Here is an 18,298-nt window from a genome sequence, read left to right on the forward strand (position 1 = left end):
GTTTTTTTTTTTTTTTTTGTAGCTGGTTTCTAAAATAAAATATTTAAACATGTCTTATACATCCAAACCACCTGTTACATTATGAGGCTGGGGGAGGCCAACTGTGTCTCTTGCAGCACTTTTTGGTTGTTCATTGATCAGGAGCACCCCAAGTGTACCATTCCTTCTACTTTACTAATCTTCTACAACTACTGATGCATAGTTCTGTGCTCATACAAAGTTATTAATAGTAAAACTGGCACAATGTTCTTTGTTGTGATAATCTGAGGACAGTACTCATTTGCAAAATGTAAACATAGGATAACTTTTTGGATCAATTTGTAATTTCAATCTTATATTCTTTTTTTTTTCTTCTGGTGACTCTGTAACATCTGTCCAGGGAATACAGATGAAAAATAGCTCCTTGGCTAACTCTGGTGCATTTACAGCAACGTTTATTAATGTGTACTGTCCCTGTTAAATAAACCAACAAACAAATAAAATAAATACACATACTGTAGACAATACTTGAATACAGAAATGATACCCCTTTGACATTCAGGATTTCAACTAAAGACATACAGTGCTGTGTATACTGTATATATCTTAGTGGATTTGTGTTCTGTGTAAAAGGGGCTCAAAGGGCCGAACACACTTTAAGTACAAAGGCCTCTGACAGTAATAGTGATTTGGCACTTTGATGTGATTCTTGGTCTTCTACTTCCACAACTTATTGATCTAAATCTTCCATAAAAAGGTGATTTACAAATTGGTTACAACATTTAAAAATTCTTTCTTACAACGAGCAACTGATTTTGCTGTGTAACTATAGCCCTTTCCAGCGCCCATTCCTCACTGACAGACTGTAGTTGCTGTGAAGTTTTCATTGACCAACTACGTAATCATTAAAATGGAAACAATAAGACCGAGAGTCGAAGGAGCCTACAGTCGAAATCCAAGCTGCACTCACACCCTTTTCACTGATGAACATTCAGTGGAAAACACTGGATCCCCAATATCTTGTAAGAGGATGATTGTCAAAATCAAAACATAGTTACGTACTTTAAAAAAAAAAAAAAAAAAATTGTGTTAAGGTCTATGCTAAAATCAGTTGTTTTAAAATGTACCCAGATACAAGTTCATTGTGACACAGTCTCTGAGTCGGGTATTTTGAGCTTTGTAACACATTTAATGTTTTAGTAATGATGTTTTTGGTAACATTTCTGCCAAACGATGAGAAAGTATCTACTGTACATCTACGCTGGACATTTTAGCGCTTGTTCATCCCCTGTTCTGGTGAGGAAAAAAGGATACGTCAATCAGTGGTTAAACTTGTTTCATAGCTGGACATTTAAGCAAAGCACTTCTCTCTCACACACTCATGCACACATGCACTCAACTGTAGATACTAAAAATAAAGCATCAGGTCTAATGTTGCAATATGATGGTCCTTTTGTAACTTTGTAGGAAGATTTTCCTCTTGTCCAACTCCCTTTGTATACAAGATGATGTCATTCAGGTATTGTTGGATCCTAGGGTGCAAATTTAGCTTTTTTTTTAAAAATACATTTTTCCTTCACTTTTGGGGAGTCTAAATCAATCACACCAAGTAGCTACTATTGCTGTAATGTGCCCAAATCACAATTTTTAAAAAATAAAAATTAGTCACTATCATACTAGTGCTAGCTTACTACTACTCGTCTTTTTGAGGATCTCCAGAATGTGTCATTTGCTCTGCTAAAGTGAATACAACAAAAGACAGAAAAACTTGTCACCATCAATAAAAACGAAGCAGTCAGTGAAAAAAAAAATAATGGAGTGCGCATTCACTTTGGATTTGTAGGCTAGGTGGTAAGGTAGTAATAAAAGAAACATCAAGTTGTTGTCTAAGCAGGTTAACAACAAGAACCAAGCAAACACTAAGAGCATTCAAGTTATCAGTCAAACAAAAGTGAAGACATGCAAAATGTTATAGATTGTAGAACAAGAAAGAAAAACCAACTGGGAGACACATTTCCCTTTGAGACTGGCACAATTTCCTGCAGAATAAATAATACTTTACATTCCAATATACAAACCTACCCATTCCCCACATATTCAACATTGACCGAATAAGCAGATAAAACTGAACAGCTGGTTGCTCCCACAGTTTCTTAGAGTAGGCATTGTACCTACAAAAAGATGCAATGGCAACAAATTGTGCCATCATTAGACCATTAAAGAACCACCCAAAAAGACTTTTTTTTCAAAAACAGACCAGAGGAATACAGTCAGACAAATTTGACAGTTCATATAGCCCTTATTTCCTCTGTTTCTTGAAGATCTTGAAGGTGTGTTTCTTGCGGCTGGCAGTGGAATCTGTGTCTTCTCCTGTTGAGCCACTGTCCTCCTCCAGTGGACTCTTCTTGGCGGACAGCTGTGGGATGCGGCTGTTGCCCTTTGCCCCCATGGCTCCTGGTTGACCTCCTGTAGGCGACGGTGTGTCAGGTTCAGTGGAGTTGGGGCTGAGAGAGCGGGACGACTCTGACAGGCTGTTCATCTCTCCCGTGCTGGGTGACTTCTCCATGCCGTACACCTTCTTCATGAGTATGGGGCTGTCGGGGATGGACTCTACAGGACCGCCTTCATGAATGCGGTTCCCTCCATTTGGAGTGTGAGCATGCAGTGAAGTGGTGTCATCTGCGCGGCCGGACAGGCCGTGTATGAGAGAGGTGGGCTTGATTAGGTGGCCTTTGGAGCTGTAAGCAGATAGCCGATCACCAACTTGGGAGAGGGACAGGGAGGAGTCAGAGTCAGAGCGATTTAGGTCCCTGTGGGGAAAAAACACAAGTTAGAGGAAATGAGAAAAACAACAGACCAAAACAGTTTAAAGTTGAAGCCTTGCATGCCAGGGTTTATCTGCACTACGCCTGCAAAGCCATGGACACACTGGGCACAGCCTGGACACTGGAACTCCACACTTGTTAGTGTTGCAGGCAAAGAACACCAGGAACACTGCGACAGGTTGAAAAAGAGTAAATGCACAAATACCTGCATTTAATACCTCATTAGGTGCAATAATGTGAAAGCAAAATGAACAAAAGAAAAATGAAAACTTAAGAAAACATGGCAAATATCTGTTGAGAAGTACCTACTATACATTTGTTAAAAAAAATAAAAATAAAAAAATAAATGATAGCAGTTGGTGAACAAAAAACACCCACGCACATGCGATGTGTGTGGAGAATTGGAAATAGATGGGTACCCGAAACTGCCGCCGCATGAGGAATGCACTTTGGAGGCATCTGAGAAGGTGAAATCAGGAATGGGGTCCATGGGCTGGAAAGAAGTGTGATATATATGGGACGAATGAGGGCCTACAGCCCCACCCACAGAGCTAGGTAAGCAGGAGGAGGAAGACGACAAGGGGGACAGGGACTGAGGATTTGGGTTCGAGGTAAAGATGATGGAAGGGTGAGACACAGCAGAGGACAGAGGAGGCAGGGAGAGACTCTCGAGCTGCCCAAATGACTGACTGCGTGACTGTCTGAAGGTAGCCCTAGACCTGGATGGGTATGGGGATCCCTCTCCCTGCTGCCCCGCCAACAGGCAACTCTCTACCAACCTCTGGGAGCCCATGGCCAGCTGGGGGTCAATGTGGCGTTGACGCAGGGACATCATACTGGGAGCTGTGGGCACAAAACAACAGCATTATCATCAACCACTCATGGAATAAAGTCTGACGGACAGGATTGTACTTGGGAGATCAGTGGAAAGATAGTCAGGTGCTGGGATAAATTTCTTTTGCACTCATCTTTCAGAAAAACTGACTTTAAACTAGAGCAGTGGTGGAAGAAGTACTGAGATATGTTACTTAAGTAAAAGCAGCAATAATTCAATGAAAATACTCCATTACAAGAAAAAGTCCTGTATTGAAAATCTGAAGTAAAAGTACATAAGTATTGGCAGCAAAATGTACTTCAATGTACTAAAAAATCAAAGTAAAAGTACCCATCATGCAAACTGTTCTCATTTACAGTGTTATATTTATCATAAATATATTATTGGAACAGGAATACTGATCTATTGATATGTACATGTAAGCAGATTTTAAAGTTGTAAACGCAGAGGTCATCTTCACAACTTATACTGTTAGTTAGTCTAATCTATAACAATGCTATTTTATAAAGATGATCCTATGTTTTTACCTGTAAAATGTGGATATGAAGAGTAGCTAGTAACTATAGCTGTGCTTGTACTGAACATTACGTTATTATAATGAAATCCCAACTCTTCTGTCTTATCTCTCCTTACAAGGAAAAATATTAAATAAAACAAAAGGAGACGACAGTGATGAGTTACCAATTCAAATAAGCAAAATATTAAACAGTAAGTAGCCAATTATGAAAGGAAGTGCCCATTTACAACAAGAGTGAGTGACATCTCACTTTGGGAAGAAAGCAGGAGTGTACTGGGTGGTGACAAGATTAAGGAAGTATATGTGGCAAGCAAGTGACTAAGGCAAGGTCAGGGGTGTTTTAAGATGAACACAGCATGGAATAGTTTTTCCTTTTCAGCTGTGTTCATCTACAGTCTACTTTGTCAATTACAAATTATTACAGCTCTGTGTGAATTTGAGACAAGGGAGGAGACGGGGGATGTCAGGATTGAGGGCGGAAGTGGTGCGTAAATAAACGGCCAACCGGAATATTTCCACATGGGCTGACAGTCTGAACAGACTGACCACAGGTCACTGGCTCGTCGTTCCAACAGGCGGGTGCCATCTGTAGTAAAGCCAATGAGACAGTAGTAGGGGCCAAATTCAAGAAAGGTGGTGGAGGGAGAGAGGGGAGTGAGATAGGGAGTGCAATTAATGCTGATTAAAAGACTTACTCACTATCGAAGTTGCAAAGGGATTCTGGAGTACAACTTTCCCCTGCAAACGTTCTAAGTGTACAGTTCTGCCATAATAATAAGTCAAATATAGACATGGTTACAACGCATTATGGTCACCTGACTTATATTGGTTTGCTTGATCAGATAAAGATGTGACATGTGTGGTTTGCTCAAGAGTAATGCTGTATCAATGAGAAGTTTTTGTAAAGAAAGAATAAGTAAAAATGGTGGACGATATTTTTTTGTTTACATCTAAATTTCATCTGTTCTAGAGGAGGAGGTAACTGGGTCCTGACTGCATGTAATATTTCTACTTTTGTTGCAGCTGTTTGACCAAGAGCAGATTCAAAAGATGATGTAGAACATGTTAGGACACAACCACTACAAATACGTCAGCACAAAAACTTGTTCTCATTAAGAAGTATATTTTTTTGACAGTTCAATATCCAGAAGGAAGTCACAGGAGTCTTCAGTCTCCATAACTGACTCAGAGTCAAGTAAACACTTTGATCCAAAATGAGAACAATTAACAAAAAGGCATTCATGTGGAATTATGTGTAAAAGAACAAGACAATTATGTGAATTTACATGGTACATATTATACAAATGCAAAACAACACTCATTCAGTTGTAGACATGAGACCCTCACTACCTCCATCACCAGGGAGGTCATAAGGACAAATTCAGGTAATTGTGGCATAGAAAAGGTCCAAATTCTCATGTGGGCTGATTTTTGGATTTCCCCAGCAGGGTCTTGGAATGTTTAGGGGTTCGTTTGCCAATACCCACAGAATGGCCGACAGATTCGGTTGAACTCTTACATTGCAGAGTTCCAGGCATGATATCCTCATCCAAGTCGTCCATGTCGTCGGACATGATGAAGTGCTGAGGCGTAGCTCTGCCGCCCATGAAGGTGGGGTCAAGGTTGAGGGATGAGGCCAGCGAGGGAAGGCCTGGGTTGTTGACGATGGTGAAACCTGTGAGGATCTCTATCTGCTGCCAGCGATGCAGCCTCTCCCGCAGAGCAGCGGTCACCTCGCCCAGGGCTTGTCTATGAGAGATGAGGAGAGGAAGTGGAGAGAAAACTTATTAACTATTCCTGTATGCCAAGTATAAATAACACATTTTTACAAATGAATATACTGCTTGGACAAGTTTTCTAAAATTGGATGAAGTATTGAACCCTTAATATTTCTGACTTACTTTGCTGCCAGGATTTTGTGGTCCACATCATCCAGGGAGGAGCTGTGAGCCACATGGAAAGTCCCAAAGAGAGTGTTCCTCTTTTTCTTTATCTTCTCTGCCTGTGGACACCAAAGACCCAACATTGATCTCTGCTGTATTGATATTATCCACACACTATGTTAAAGGGGCATCTTATTCCCAGGTACAACAGTTCAATAGTAATTCAACCTGCTTTAATTTTGAGTATCATCAAATTTATTGCATTAACAACTAATTTAAACAAATTTAAATCCAGATATTAATCTCTTCCACTCCCCTCCCTCCTACTACAGACCCATTTTTGTCTTTTTTTGGGGGGGGATCTTTAGGGGGAAAGCTGGTCTCACAAGTTGCTGTAGTAATTTTTGAGTTGATACCATTTGAGGCGCTATTTAGCCTCCTTCCTGACAAGCTAACATGACATGGTCAGTAACAATAGATGCTAGCTATAGCCTCTGAAAGACAGGAATGTTGGCCGAGGATGTCCTTGGGGAGTTTAAGAGGTTAAATCTTAGGTCTCTGGAGACTTTGCAACAGTTTCTCTGGAATAAAATTAATAGATTTTAAATGGACTGTAACAATATAACTATATATTTTAAACAGAATGGCATACCCCTTCAGGTTTTTACATGCTTACCCCTTCTTTGGCCACCAGGAGCTGCCGTTCAGCATTTTGCTTCTTGATGTTGTAGTACTGCACCTCCACCTCATGGGTGAGCTGCAGCCACTTCTGGAGAGACTCTGGTGGTGACCAGCCGCTCCGTGACTCCAGCTCCTTCTCTGCTTTCTTCAGCGCCATGCGTACCTACGACAAATGTCAAACATTAGGTGACAAATTAACACGTAAAGCTTGGTATGATGTAGCAGCATTTTCTTGGCAAAATTTATTTGTGTTTTCTGAAAAAGTAGGAGAATTGCAAGAGTTCTGTGAAATTCTGTGACTAAGATACAAATATCCATAGTTAAATTAAACATTTAATATATAATTTGAAAATTCTAAAGTAATTAAACACTGATCAAGGAACATGACCAGTAAAAAAACTGTGACAAAATTTTTATAACATATACAAGGACCTGTACTCTCAGGGCACCGATGTAATTAAACAATAAAATTGCAACAGAACAATGAATCATATGTTTTCAGAAAAAAAGGACACATATGTTAAACAATACTTACAAATGTGACATTTTTGCCATGTCAGCTATAGGCACAGTATGCCAGAAGAAGCAACTATACATTAATTTTATTCATTTACAAAACTAAATATGAGCTTACTCTCTTCTTAGTAACAACTGCATGAAGAGTTATAGTAGTACTTTCAGTCACTGAGTGAGGCTGCATTGATAATATACATTCACCGACCAATTTATTAGCAACACTTGTGCAATCTAATGCATTCCAATACAGCAGCTCTGCCAATTTTACGTTTACGAAGCTTAGAAGTTTTTGTTGACATTGTCAGAAAGGCAGTATTACTACTTTATGTTTATTATTGAGGTCGTAGAGGGTGGTGGTGGTGGTGGTGTATTGCATTAGACTGCACAAGTGTTCCTCACAAAGTGAATATATATTCCAAAACTCAGTGAAAACATGTTTATAGTTAAGGACTGAAGGATCCAGGGAGAAGGCGCTGGACACTTGTCAGCATATGCAGGAGTGCAAGCAAGTGGTGAGTGGGCCATGCCACAGATGTGTCATATTAAATCTGAACGCCTTGCATGTTTCCAATTTATCACTGTGTTTCTGAATGAAAAAAAGAACTGTGACACAAGTGTCTGATTTAGATCACTGTGATAGTCCTGTTTTGCTTACTTGTGTGGGCTGTACTCTGCTGGTCCTGCCAAATTATTAATGGACAAAGACTTCAGTGGGTGTATTTATACTATAGCCAATGTAAATATGACAGACCTAAACATACTGTGCAGATGCCACCTTGGAAGTTAATAACACACTATTCACTCAGTTTCCGTATCCATGTTTAAACCACATTCATGATTGTACAATACAGTACCTGTTCTAGCTCTTCTTCGGCATACTTTTGGCGACTCAGTTCATTCTCTGTGCCCTCACGCAGTTCTCTCAATCGCTGGGCTTCCTGCTTGGCTGCATTAATCTCATCCCTCAGCTTCTGCTCCAGGTTCACCTTCTCCACCTCTACTGTACGGTGCTCCTCCTGGGCAATCTGCAGCCTGAAGACAAGAAGGGTGACAAAGAGGAATATAATTATTTTTAAGTTTGCACCAGTGCCTGCTGGATAAGGTCAAACTAAAGAAAGGTAGCGTAGTAGGTGTAAGTGTCTTTTTCTGTGGCTAGGCATGACATGTAAGCATGAGAGTACCATGTATGTGTAGAATGTTGGACTTGCATCAGCCGTGCATCACCGGAAACAATAGCTAGCATGTAGAAGGCAAAGAACCACAATCAGCTGCTAGGCAGCTCACAATAAACTGACATCAGAAGGAGCGAAGCCAAGAATGGGAACAGCTGTCGGCGTGCAATTTTAGAACAGTACAGTGTGATACCCAATGCCCCTGTAGTATCCAGAACATATATGTGTTGGGTTGTAGGCGGGATATTTTTAGATGAGCCTCTTAAAAAAGTCTACTTTCAGAACAGGGGCTTGTCACCCATGACATAATTATTTGTGCTTAGACACACACACATACACGTCAGTTTAGGATTTCTGTCAAAAGACCCTAATCCTGATCCAGCTAATCACAATAATGAAGTCTTAATTGGTTAGGGTTAGCATATTACAGTGTGACTAAACAAAAACAAAACAAAATTCTATTTTTAGACTCCAAACGTTTTTTCTTACATTTAATGACAGTAAGTTATACCATCTTTCAGTCAGTAGGGAGCAGCACTCTCCTCTTATCTGGCTAAACTCAACAGCAGGGGGAGTACAGAAGCACAGAGAAATGAAAGGTGATCTGGACGGCTAGCTATGGAAAATGTGGGTGGTGGGCGGTCTTGCTAATGCTTTCGACCCTGACCTCTGCCATTCTCTAGCTAAGATTCGAAAGCACTGGCAGAGCTACAATGCCCAGAGAGAAGATGCCAAATGTTGTTTCAACTGACCAGCATTGCAGGGCTCTCAGCACGCAGACACAATGTCGCCGCAGACTTTACAGGAGAAGGTAACTAATAACCCACACGTGTTTTATATACTAATGATATTACATTTGTGTTTATCACCCTGGGTAACATAAAATGTTTGTGGAAATAAAACTAACTCATTAATCCCTATCACATGCAATGTTGTTGTCCTTGTTGCCAGTCCTTTTCCAGGATGTCTGTCTGCACACCACACCCCAATCCAAATGTGGATGAATTAGCACTAGAGCTGACATGTTAAGCAGTCATGCTTAACACCATCTCCCACCAGTGAGGCAGAGGTTGGGTCAAGCCACGTTGTAAAAAGGCACCCAGGAAATCCAGCTCCAGTCAAAGCCTCCTCCCACTGTCTCCCAACAGGGAAGCCATGGCTGGGCCAGGCTACTTGATACCACCACAGGATCTGCTTGAAGGTATGGAAAGAGAGCAGCTGGCAGCAGGGATCAGGAAGAAAGGCACAGCAACAGACAGAGGACATGCCTCTCTCCCTCCCTCAGTTCAAAAAACATGTACTATAGAAGATACAAGTCTCTCCTAGTCTAGTAACAGTGACCTCTAAGACAAGATATACTTACAATATCCTTACATACAGCCAGTGCTTGGCTGTCCAGACTGCAACACATGAAATACCAACTGTGAAGACTCCTTTCATTATGAATAGAAAAGCTACAAATCCTCAGTATAATGAAAAGGCATTTCAAATTATGCTACTTTGTGAGAAACAGGCGATAACTGATAAAACAATGACAGACACTTGCAGCAGGCACAAGACAATTGTTTTGCTGATTCTTTCTAAGAGCTCTTACCCACCACAGATTAGATTTAAATCCAGTTGCTCAACACTACTGAATTGCAGCAGAGACATTGTACTGTAACACTGAATAAACCATAACTTTGCGATATGAGGGAAAAAAAAACATTTGCTGCACTGATTAAGGTGCTGTATGTGAAGCAGTAAAGCATACAACAAATTGACTAACAACGCATTACAATCAGCTAAGGTAGGTTTAGGTACCTGGTGAGTTCACTGATTACTGTCTGCATTTGTTGACCTTTAAGGATTACTAAAAGGTTGCTAGTTTGATCTACAGCAGAGAATTAAGCATGAGCAATTAGCTTAGCTAGAGATAAATGTCACATCCCACTTCAAAGTTGGCACTGACAGGTATGTTCTCACAACCGATCGAAGTTTAAAGCCATACAGGCAACAGACTGACCTGGCAGTCTATCAGAGGGACAGAGTTTGACCTCAGTGGTTTGTCCCCACTGGAGCAGTGAATGGCTCTTTCAGTTGGTATTCAGCAAACAAATCCTTTCCATTCCTTTATTGTACTGCTCTAACAAAGAAATGCACATGCAACACCTTGTGTATGTTATATAAAAGTATGCACACACATAAGCCATGATTGAGATGCCACAGGAAGAGGTGTAACTGAACGGAAAATAATGACTCCAATCTCAGTTCAGTGACTGAAACATTACGTCCTGTCTTTTCTGTCTATTTGCTGTTCATCAGAGCATGTCGTCTCATATTTCAAAAAGATGTCCCCAAACAGCCAGCTGATACAAAGAGCAACTCATAAGGGTAATAAGGGTAGCAAAATAAGCTGAAAGTTTTGACGCCTACAACAGCTCATCTATCCCTGCTCAATGTCCCCAAGCATCAAGCCAGGAATGTTTGCAGTCATGTGGCAAGGCCCGGTCACGGCTCCTTACACTGGACAGTGAATTTCAAAGTACAATTTCCATTTTGGCCACTCCGTGCATTTTCCTCTACCACTAACCTCAGCTCAAATTCAACTGTGTACACAAGATATCAAGAATTCTTATATTTTCAGTGACCACAATGATGCCACAACATGCTCAAACTGACCCCTAACTGTCACATTCACTCTGGAATTTTTATGTACAAATGCTGATTTAATAACCACAGTCTGTCATACAAACACAACTATGACAAGAATCCTCTTACGCTGCCTTTAATATAGCCTACAATACAATGCATTGCCATGTATCTGAGGCCTTGTGCAATACAACTATAGTGAAGGCAGCTCACCTTTTCATGTTAAGTTCTGCCTTAGTAACTGGTTTTAAAATCACCAATGCAAATCATCACAACATAAATTTCATTTCATTGCAATTGAGACAATTTGATGGCTTCATCTGTCATCATCTTGGTCCTTTGACAATCTGTAAAAAAGTGAAATGACTTGTGTATGAGATGAAGCTGTGTTTGAGTATCCTTTAAAGGTAAGAGACAGAGCACACTTAAAAGCACATTTCCAGCATTCCTTGAAGTATTAACTGGACTAAAATAGTTTGATTTTTCTTAAGCTTCAGTTATTAATGACACTGCTGATGGCTTATATGCATTTTGCTCTCTTTGAAATACTTCCTTTCAAACCATCTCTTTCAAAATATTTAATCGGGATGGCAGGAATACACCAGCTGTGAGCATGATGTATTCCATTTCAGAAGAGAATGTATGCTATACTGCAGACACATACTGCAAGCATTCACTTGAAACATCACCCACATGTTTTGTTGAACAACTGAAAACAGAAAATTGTCCGCTTTACTGTAAACTGAGCTCTTTATTTATTTAATATTTATTTGTATAGGGACAAGTATAAAACATGAACTAATGCCATATACCATAGAATTTATAGCCTAAGCTAATTTGCAATGCCCGCCCCTCTTCTACACAACAGAGTCTGGATTACTGTCTGCATTAATGCCACCAGCAATGACTCATTGTTTCCCTGTGGTGCTGCTGATGATTTGCACCTGCAATTCTAAGTATTTCTAACTAATACCGGTTATTAGGACGGAACTTAACTATGGTGCAGGCAGCCAGCTCACTTTTGAGCAGTTTCTTTTCATGTTTACATCTCAATGACGTGCAGTGGTTAATATAGAAATCCCCAGTGCATTCAACCTTAATATAAGAGATTGACTCATCATAATCATTTTAACGATAGAATACCACGCAGACCCGTAATTTTATGGTTATGCTTGAGAGCTGGGCCAATCCCTGATGATCCCCACACTCCGTGATACGAAGCAGCATTTGTTACTGAGATTATTGCCTATCTGCTGTATAGTATGGAACACCACTTGTTCTGTATACATGAGACTGGCTTTGATCACCATAGCTCAAAGCAAAGCTTGGTGACTTTATCCCAACAATCTGGAAAGGCTGTTCTACATTATCAAACACCCAAAAACCACTTTTATGTGTTTCTGTTTCTTTTCTTTTCCCCCATTTAAAAATCTACATGGAAATGTAATTTAAAGTGCGCCCTTTCTGAAAGTTCTGCTCAAAATCCTACACTGCTATGCAATTGTTGCACTTTGAAGTTAGCTTGTGAAAGCAAAGCTCTGTTGGGGCAAATTCTCAAGTCAGATGTTGGATTCTTTCAAACAAAACATGGTCTTACGAGCTGCAAAGGAAGGACACCCTGATTGGCAAGTTGTACAGAGTATTCAAACTGGCTTGAAAACCAGATGTTTAGGGAGCACACAGAAACTCAACACTCTGATGTTTCCATGAACAGTTCAACAGGTGTCTATATCATATTTAACTATTAACTTTAATTTATATGTCTTGTTTCAGTCATTTCATTTAGATTTTACAAGCAGAGTCATTTGTCTAAAGTGCCCAATGAATTATAGTGCAGCTCTTCCAGTCTCTCATTACTCAACATCCTTTCACTTCCCATTTAAGAACAATGTGGCTCTTACATGCAATCCTGTGAAAGTCATGACTTATGATTGTGGAAAAACTTTATGGCTTGAGAACCACTACAGTGGTTCTGCTATATTCAAATACTCTAGGGTGCACTGCTGCTGTAGAATTGTGAGCACCGCTGCTAAAATTTCACACGATCATTAATATCAATGAGCTATTAATTAATCACTTGCACACTGCATGAGCACAATAATACTCTACATTATTGTGGAACTGTCTTGAGTCATTGAATAGTGCATAAAATCCCAGAATCCTTCCTATTTTCATTCTTTAAAGGACATCTATGTGAAAGGTAGTGTTATAAGAGTGGCATAGCTCCATTAGGGCAGTGTGTAATGTGTGTGGTTGAGCTAGTAGAGCGAGCGGCAGAAAAGTGATGGTGAATACGAGTGGAGAAGAGAAAAAGGTTAGCAGCAAGTTGTCAATCTGGCAGTAAATGTACAGTATAGGCTACAGTGTATCAGTTAATAAATGCTGAAGCTTCTCAAGACCAAGAACAGTGTCGTCTGTTGTTTCCCCAACTGCTGGAAAACTGAAGGGGGTTAACCCCGAATTTAGCGACATTGGGTTAGCCTTTATTGACCAGGCTAACTTAAGGTAAACTGACATTTAAGGTGGACCAGCTATTCTCATTTTAATGTCAATCTCAGCCGCTCTTTCTGTAAACAGAGAATAGAGAAATGTCTGGCTGCTGAGTCTCTCCAAAAAGCAGTCAACCTAGGGGAAACACTGCACTATATGCAAATTCTTAACAATCAAGCACGCCTTATCTGCATGGTAAAATCATTCCGACTGACAGGATTTCCTGCAGGCTGCTTCCTTTGAATTAATACCTCTTTAGCTAACACCACAAGAAATACGCATTTAAGAAATAAAGCCTTAACCTTCAGGGAAAAGGAAGTGGGGCCTTATTTTGCACACTTGCTTTATACATAATGAACAAGGCTGTTGTTTAGACTGTCATCTAGTTATTAAACTCATAAGAAAAAAACAAAATGTTGTCAGAATGAGCTGAGCTGACAATGATTACTCAATCAGTCTTACACATTTTAAGTTTGCTTGATCAGCAGATTGTCTCAGTGTGGCGAGGAAAAAAAAGAGAAGCTGAATGGGTTTCTTCATTGAGTAAATGTTAGATGCTAACCACTCAATAAGTCAATGAAGTAGGAATATGTGAGTAGTAACTCTGCATGTGCAAGACATGTAAGCAAAGCCGCCAGTCCAGCATTAGTTAATGTTCCTTTAAAAGGAGTTTAAGGTAGTGTTTGAGATCTATGATGGTGAATATAAAATGTATTTGATGTACAAAAGTTCTAATGAGAAGAAAAAAAAGAAGCTGTGCCTCATTTAATACTGAGTTTTCTGTGGAGATGTAAAACAGATGGTATGAGTGCACAATAAAGTGCTTGTAGAGTATAAGACGGTTTGTTGTGTGGGTGGTGGGAAAAACCCTCACTTCTGTTGTAGGTCATGCAGACTCTGTTCTGCTCTCTGCAGGCCCTCCAGGTCTTTCATCATCTTCTTCATGTGGTCCTTGGAGTAGCGGTTCTGGATGTAGGCAAACCAGCAGCCACCCATTCCAATGACTATTGACACAACCAACATGAAGTCCTTCAAGTGGTTATGTCTGTTCACTGGGGAAAACAGAAAAATAAAGAAGAAGGGGTGCATTTTAGAGAGGAAAACACTGCACACCATTTAATAAACCTAAAGAAGAAGAGGTGCATTTCAGCAAGGCACTTGTATGAGAAAGAGCAAGCTTCACATGGATGTGGTTTGAAGCTCATATAGTCATACAGCAAGTGTTGTGGAGTGACACAAATAGAAGAGTCAGCAGCACAAGTTCAGGTTGCGGTGAGAAGGGGCTACTGCAAAAGACCACGATAAAGACAGCTTAACACAACCTATTTCAGTCTGGTAACTGGTGCTAAAAAAACAACATGCACAGAAAACCTAAATAATTGCAACAATAACATCTTGCGACACAAGTAGCTATGAGTCAAATCCAAACTCCCATTCCTCTGATCAGCTAGGAATTATGGGTGAGTATATTATCACTGAAAGGGATTTGTGACTATCAACAGTCACAGCAGCTAGAAAACAACGATCTCATTTCTAAGATTAGATTAGATTCAGATCATCTTTCAAGCAAGATGGACTTTTACAAAGGCCTTCTTAAAATTCAACCCAGAATCAAAAGCTTGATTCTGGGTTGACTTTGTCATTTGGTGTGTCAGAGAAGCACTGTAACACAGCCAGTGACACACAGTTACTGTGTTCTTGCACAACCTGCAAAGGGGTTTTGTCAGGAAAAGAGATGTGAAAAAACACTTTCTGACATTGACACAAAAAGATTGACACAAAAAGATAAAGACAAAAAAAAATAAGGATAAAGATAATATTAGGAGAAAAAAAAATCAACATTATGCAAACTTGTTTCTCTTTAGATAAGATCAGGAAGGCATGCCACATAAAACTTAGTTCCTTTTAAAATGTTCTTGTACCACTGGCTGCTACTGACAAAAAGCAAAGTCAAACCACAAAATTAATTAAAATTTCATCCCATTTCACATGAACACTCTATAAGGTAAAAACATCAACAAGTATCAAGCTTGTGTTAAATGACCATCCAGGAGAGCTGTGTATATTCCTCTAGACTTGCTTATAAAGTCCAGAACAAACACAAGTTCATCAGATTCAAGAGACTTGGACTGTCTGTGCCTGCTGTCGTGTCATAACAAAGCAAAGCTGCTGGAATCAGCAGAACAAACTGACAGACAGAAAATCTACAGAAGAACTAAAGACCATAGCTCCTGTCTCTTAATACCACTGGATATCTAAGAAAAACACAATAATTACACTTCAGCAACAATGATAGATCATTATATCTTAACCAACAAGAGTGCAACTCCCCAAAATGAGGTCACGATATTTAACTGAGACGCATTCCTGATTAATTTGTCTCATGTCTGCATTGTGATTGAGCAAAGATGCTAAACAGAAACATTGTGCGTGAAACTCCCCCAAAGCCAAATGGTTACTGCGGATGCCACAAAACTGCAAAATCCCTGGTTTGATTGCGGCCAGGGATCTTTCTAGCATGTCTAGATGTTGCTAGCTTGTCCATTTACTGCAATTACAACATCTGTCCTACACAGGAAAAACAGTTTGTCTTCTGTCATTGCCCAAGTCTAGTCTATGTAAATTGCTACATACATAATCACTACCCTCACTGCTTTGAAGAAATACCATCAAGAGTATTTAATTAACCACAAGACTGGAAATGTCTGGACCCTGATGCGTTTGTTCTATTAAGCTTGTGTTAATTATTTAACAAATGTTCACAGGATTAGGGTCGCCCCATTGTGAGATGTGTCTTAAAATGCTGCTGCTGCTATACACAGTCAGCGGGACCCCCTTGGCTTTGAGAGACTGTCAAAGCCAGACAGCCCCTTGCCAATGTCTTCCTTTGACTCTAACAAAAAAACATGCACAATGACACATGCCAGGCACAGATCACTACACACCCCTCCCCCGCGCAGTTTCTTTTCTGTGCAAATGCCTGCTCTCTATGAAGGTTCATTTAATTTTCTCTACATGCTTCACTAATGATACATATGTCTGCTTTCATCAGCACTCCACCTTTTTTTAATGCATCTTAGCTGTGCTCCAGTAAAAAGAGGACTCAATTTTCAGGCTAGAGAAGGCTCTGAGCACCATTAATATTTTGTGTAGCTTAATATATTTCACGAAACCTAGCCCATAATTTTCTTGACTGTCTATGCCTGGTAATACAAAATGCCTAAACACAAAGCTTTAAACAATAAACATGCCATTTATTTAAAAGAGCACTTTGGCAGTCAATCTGGGAACATGTTTTTCCCAATGTTAACATTCTAGTACTGCCAAGAAGCATAAGACACACCCCATCCATTGTGACGCTACAAAACCCAAAAGGTAAAAAAAACAAAAAACAAAAATGCAGAAAAACCAGAAGGATTACAATCTGTAGCCACAGATTTGGAGCAGTGATACTGGAGAGGGAGAGGGCGAGGATGAGTAGTGTTTATCTGCCTCAATACGCAGAGAGGTGTGTCTGGAATACAGAGCAGCATCGTCTCACCTCAGCTTAGCTCATGTCCTCAAACCCTGAAACTGGTACAGGTAGCAACAGGATTTTCTCTAGATATCAAACGTTGGCTGACTAAGGCTCTCAAGAACGAATCTGTTCATATGAGTGCTTCTTGATTTAAGAAAATTTGTGGCATTCTAGGGTTGTAGCGGTACACAAAATCTACAGTCCGTACCTCAGTTTTAGGGTCATGGTTCAGTTAGTTGAGCTGCAGTACTGAAACACTTTAGTTGTGCTGCAGTTGAAAAGGAAAACAACCTTTCTGTTTCTTGCAAGAAGTCAGGAGACCTGCTACAAGCTGTTTTATGCAGATTTATGTTTTAACTGTATATAAAGTAGTTGAAACTAGCTCCACCTCCAGTAGCTACAACTGCTGCTTATCATGCTGCTTACATACTGATCCTTCAGTATTAATAATCTAATGATGTCATATATATATGGAAAAATTTAAAGTCATATTAAAAGTCTATGTAACTGAGAACTGTAACTGCCTCATTTAAGCTGGATTTAGTCTCTTCCTTGTGTGTTTGATGTATGTGCTCCCTATCTGTTGTGTTTTATTTCTACTTAAACTGTAAATGGTGTGCTGTACTGGCCAAGTCTACCTCGGAAAAGACATTTCAATCTCAAGGGACTTCCTGATTAAACAAAAAAAATCATCAGTCAGAGGGACCAAACCACAACTTTTACTTTCATACTTTTAAACTCCATTTTTCTCTCTCAGCACTGGTTCTTATGTGACCACGTCAGAAACCAAATGTTTTTATAGTTGTTCTGAACGGCTTCACTCAAAGATGTCCTTTCAATACAGAGATAATTGGCCATATTTTAATAATAGTGTTGCACTTGGTCAGTGTTATTTGTCTCTCGATTGTCAATCTGAATGTAGTGATACTACAGGGTAAAGCGACAGATATACTCCCGAGCACACGCATACACTGGCAGCTGTGGACACCACTGATGCGTAGTAGTTCTGCTTATACTACTATCTGGAGTCCGCTTGGAGGACGCGTTCTACAAAAGCGCAGTAGATCGCTGTCTACAAGAAGGCAGTGTAGTGGCTGTGGACAGTCTGTGCAGTCACAACAAACTGGAGGTACATGGATGTCTGCCTTTCTTCAAACAGGAGGAACAACTGTTTGAATTAAAATTATAATGTCTTAATCAGAATGAATTTTGGGTTTAGATATGAAATTAACAAAAATTAAATATATAACTA

General features: G+C 39.9%; 1 protein-coding gene across 3 annotated transcripts in view; it reads right to left on the reverse strand.

Annotated features, from left to right (window-relative positions):
• Positions 1-1,048: 1,048 nt before the first annotated feature.
• The window catches only part of stim1a (stromal interaction molecule 1a), a 28,754-nt gene continuing 11,504 nt past the window's right edge, over positions 1,049-18,298 (reverse strand). Inside the window, exons 7-14 of one of the 3 annotated variants that reach the window (XM_067595151.1) lie at positions 14,404-14,581; positions 8,091-8,268; positions 6,716-6,883; positions 6,058-6,158; positions 5,676-5,905; positions 4,662-4,742; positions 3,224-3,647; positions 1,049-2,789 (exon numbers count right to left, since the gene is read on the reverse strand). In XM_067595151.1, the coding sequence (XP_067451252.1) occupies positions 2,279-2,789; positions 3,224-3,647; positions 4,662-4,742; positions 5,676-5,905; positions 6,058-6,158; positions 6,716-6,883; positions 8,091-8,268; positions 14,404-14,581 (1,871 nt within the window). In that variant the 3' untranslated portion in view covers positions 1,049-2,278. The remainder of the gene's footprint in view (positions 2,790-3,223; positions 3,648-4,661; positions 4,743-5,675; positions 5,906-6,057; positions 6,159-6,715; positions 6,884-8,090; positions 8,269-14,403; positions 14,582-18,298) is intronic. The other 2 variants (XM_067595149.1, XM_067595150.1) reach the window with 2 other exon arrangements.

Source organism: Thunnus thynnus, chromosome 7, assembly GCF_963924715.1.
Source record: "Thunnus thynnus chromosome 7, fThuThy2.1, whole genome shotgun sequence".
Taxonomy (NCBI): Eukaryota; Metazoa; Chordata; class Actinopteri; order Scombriformes; family Scombridae; genus Thunnus; species Thunnus thynnus.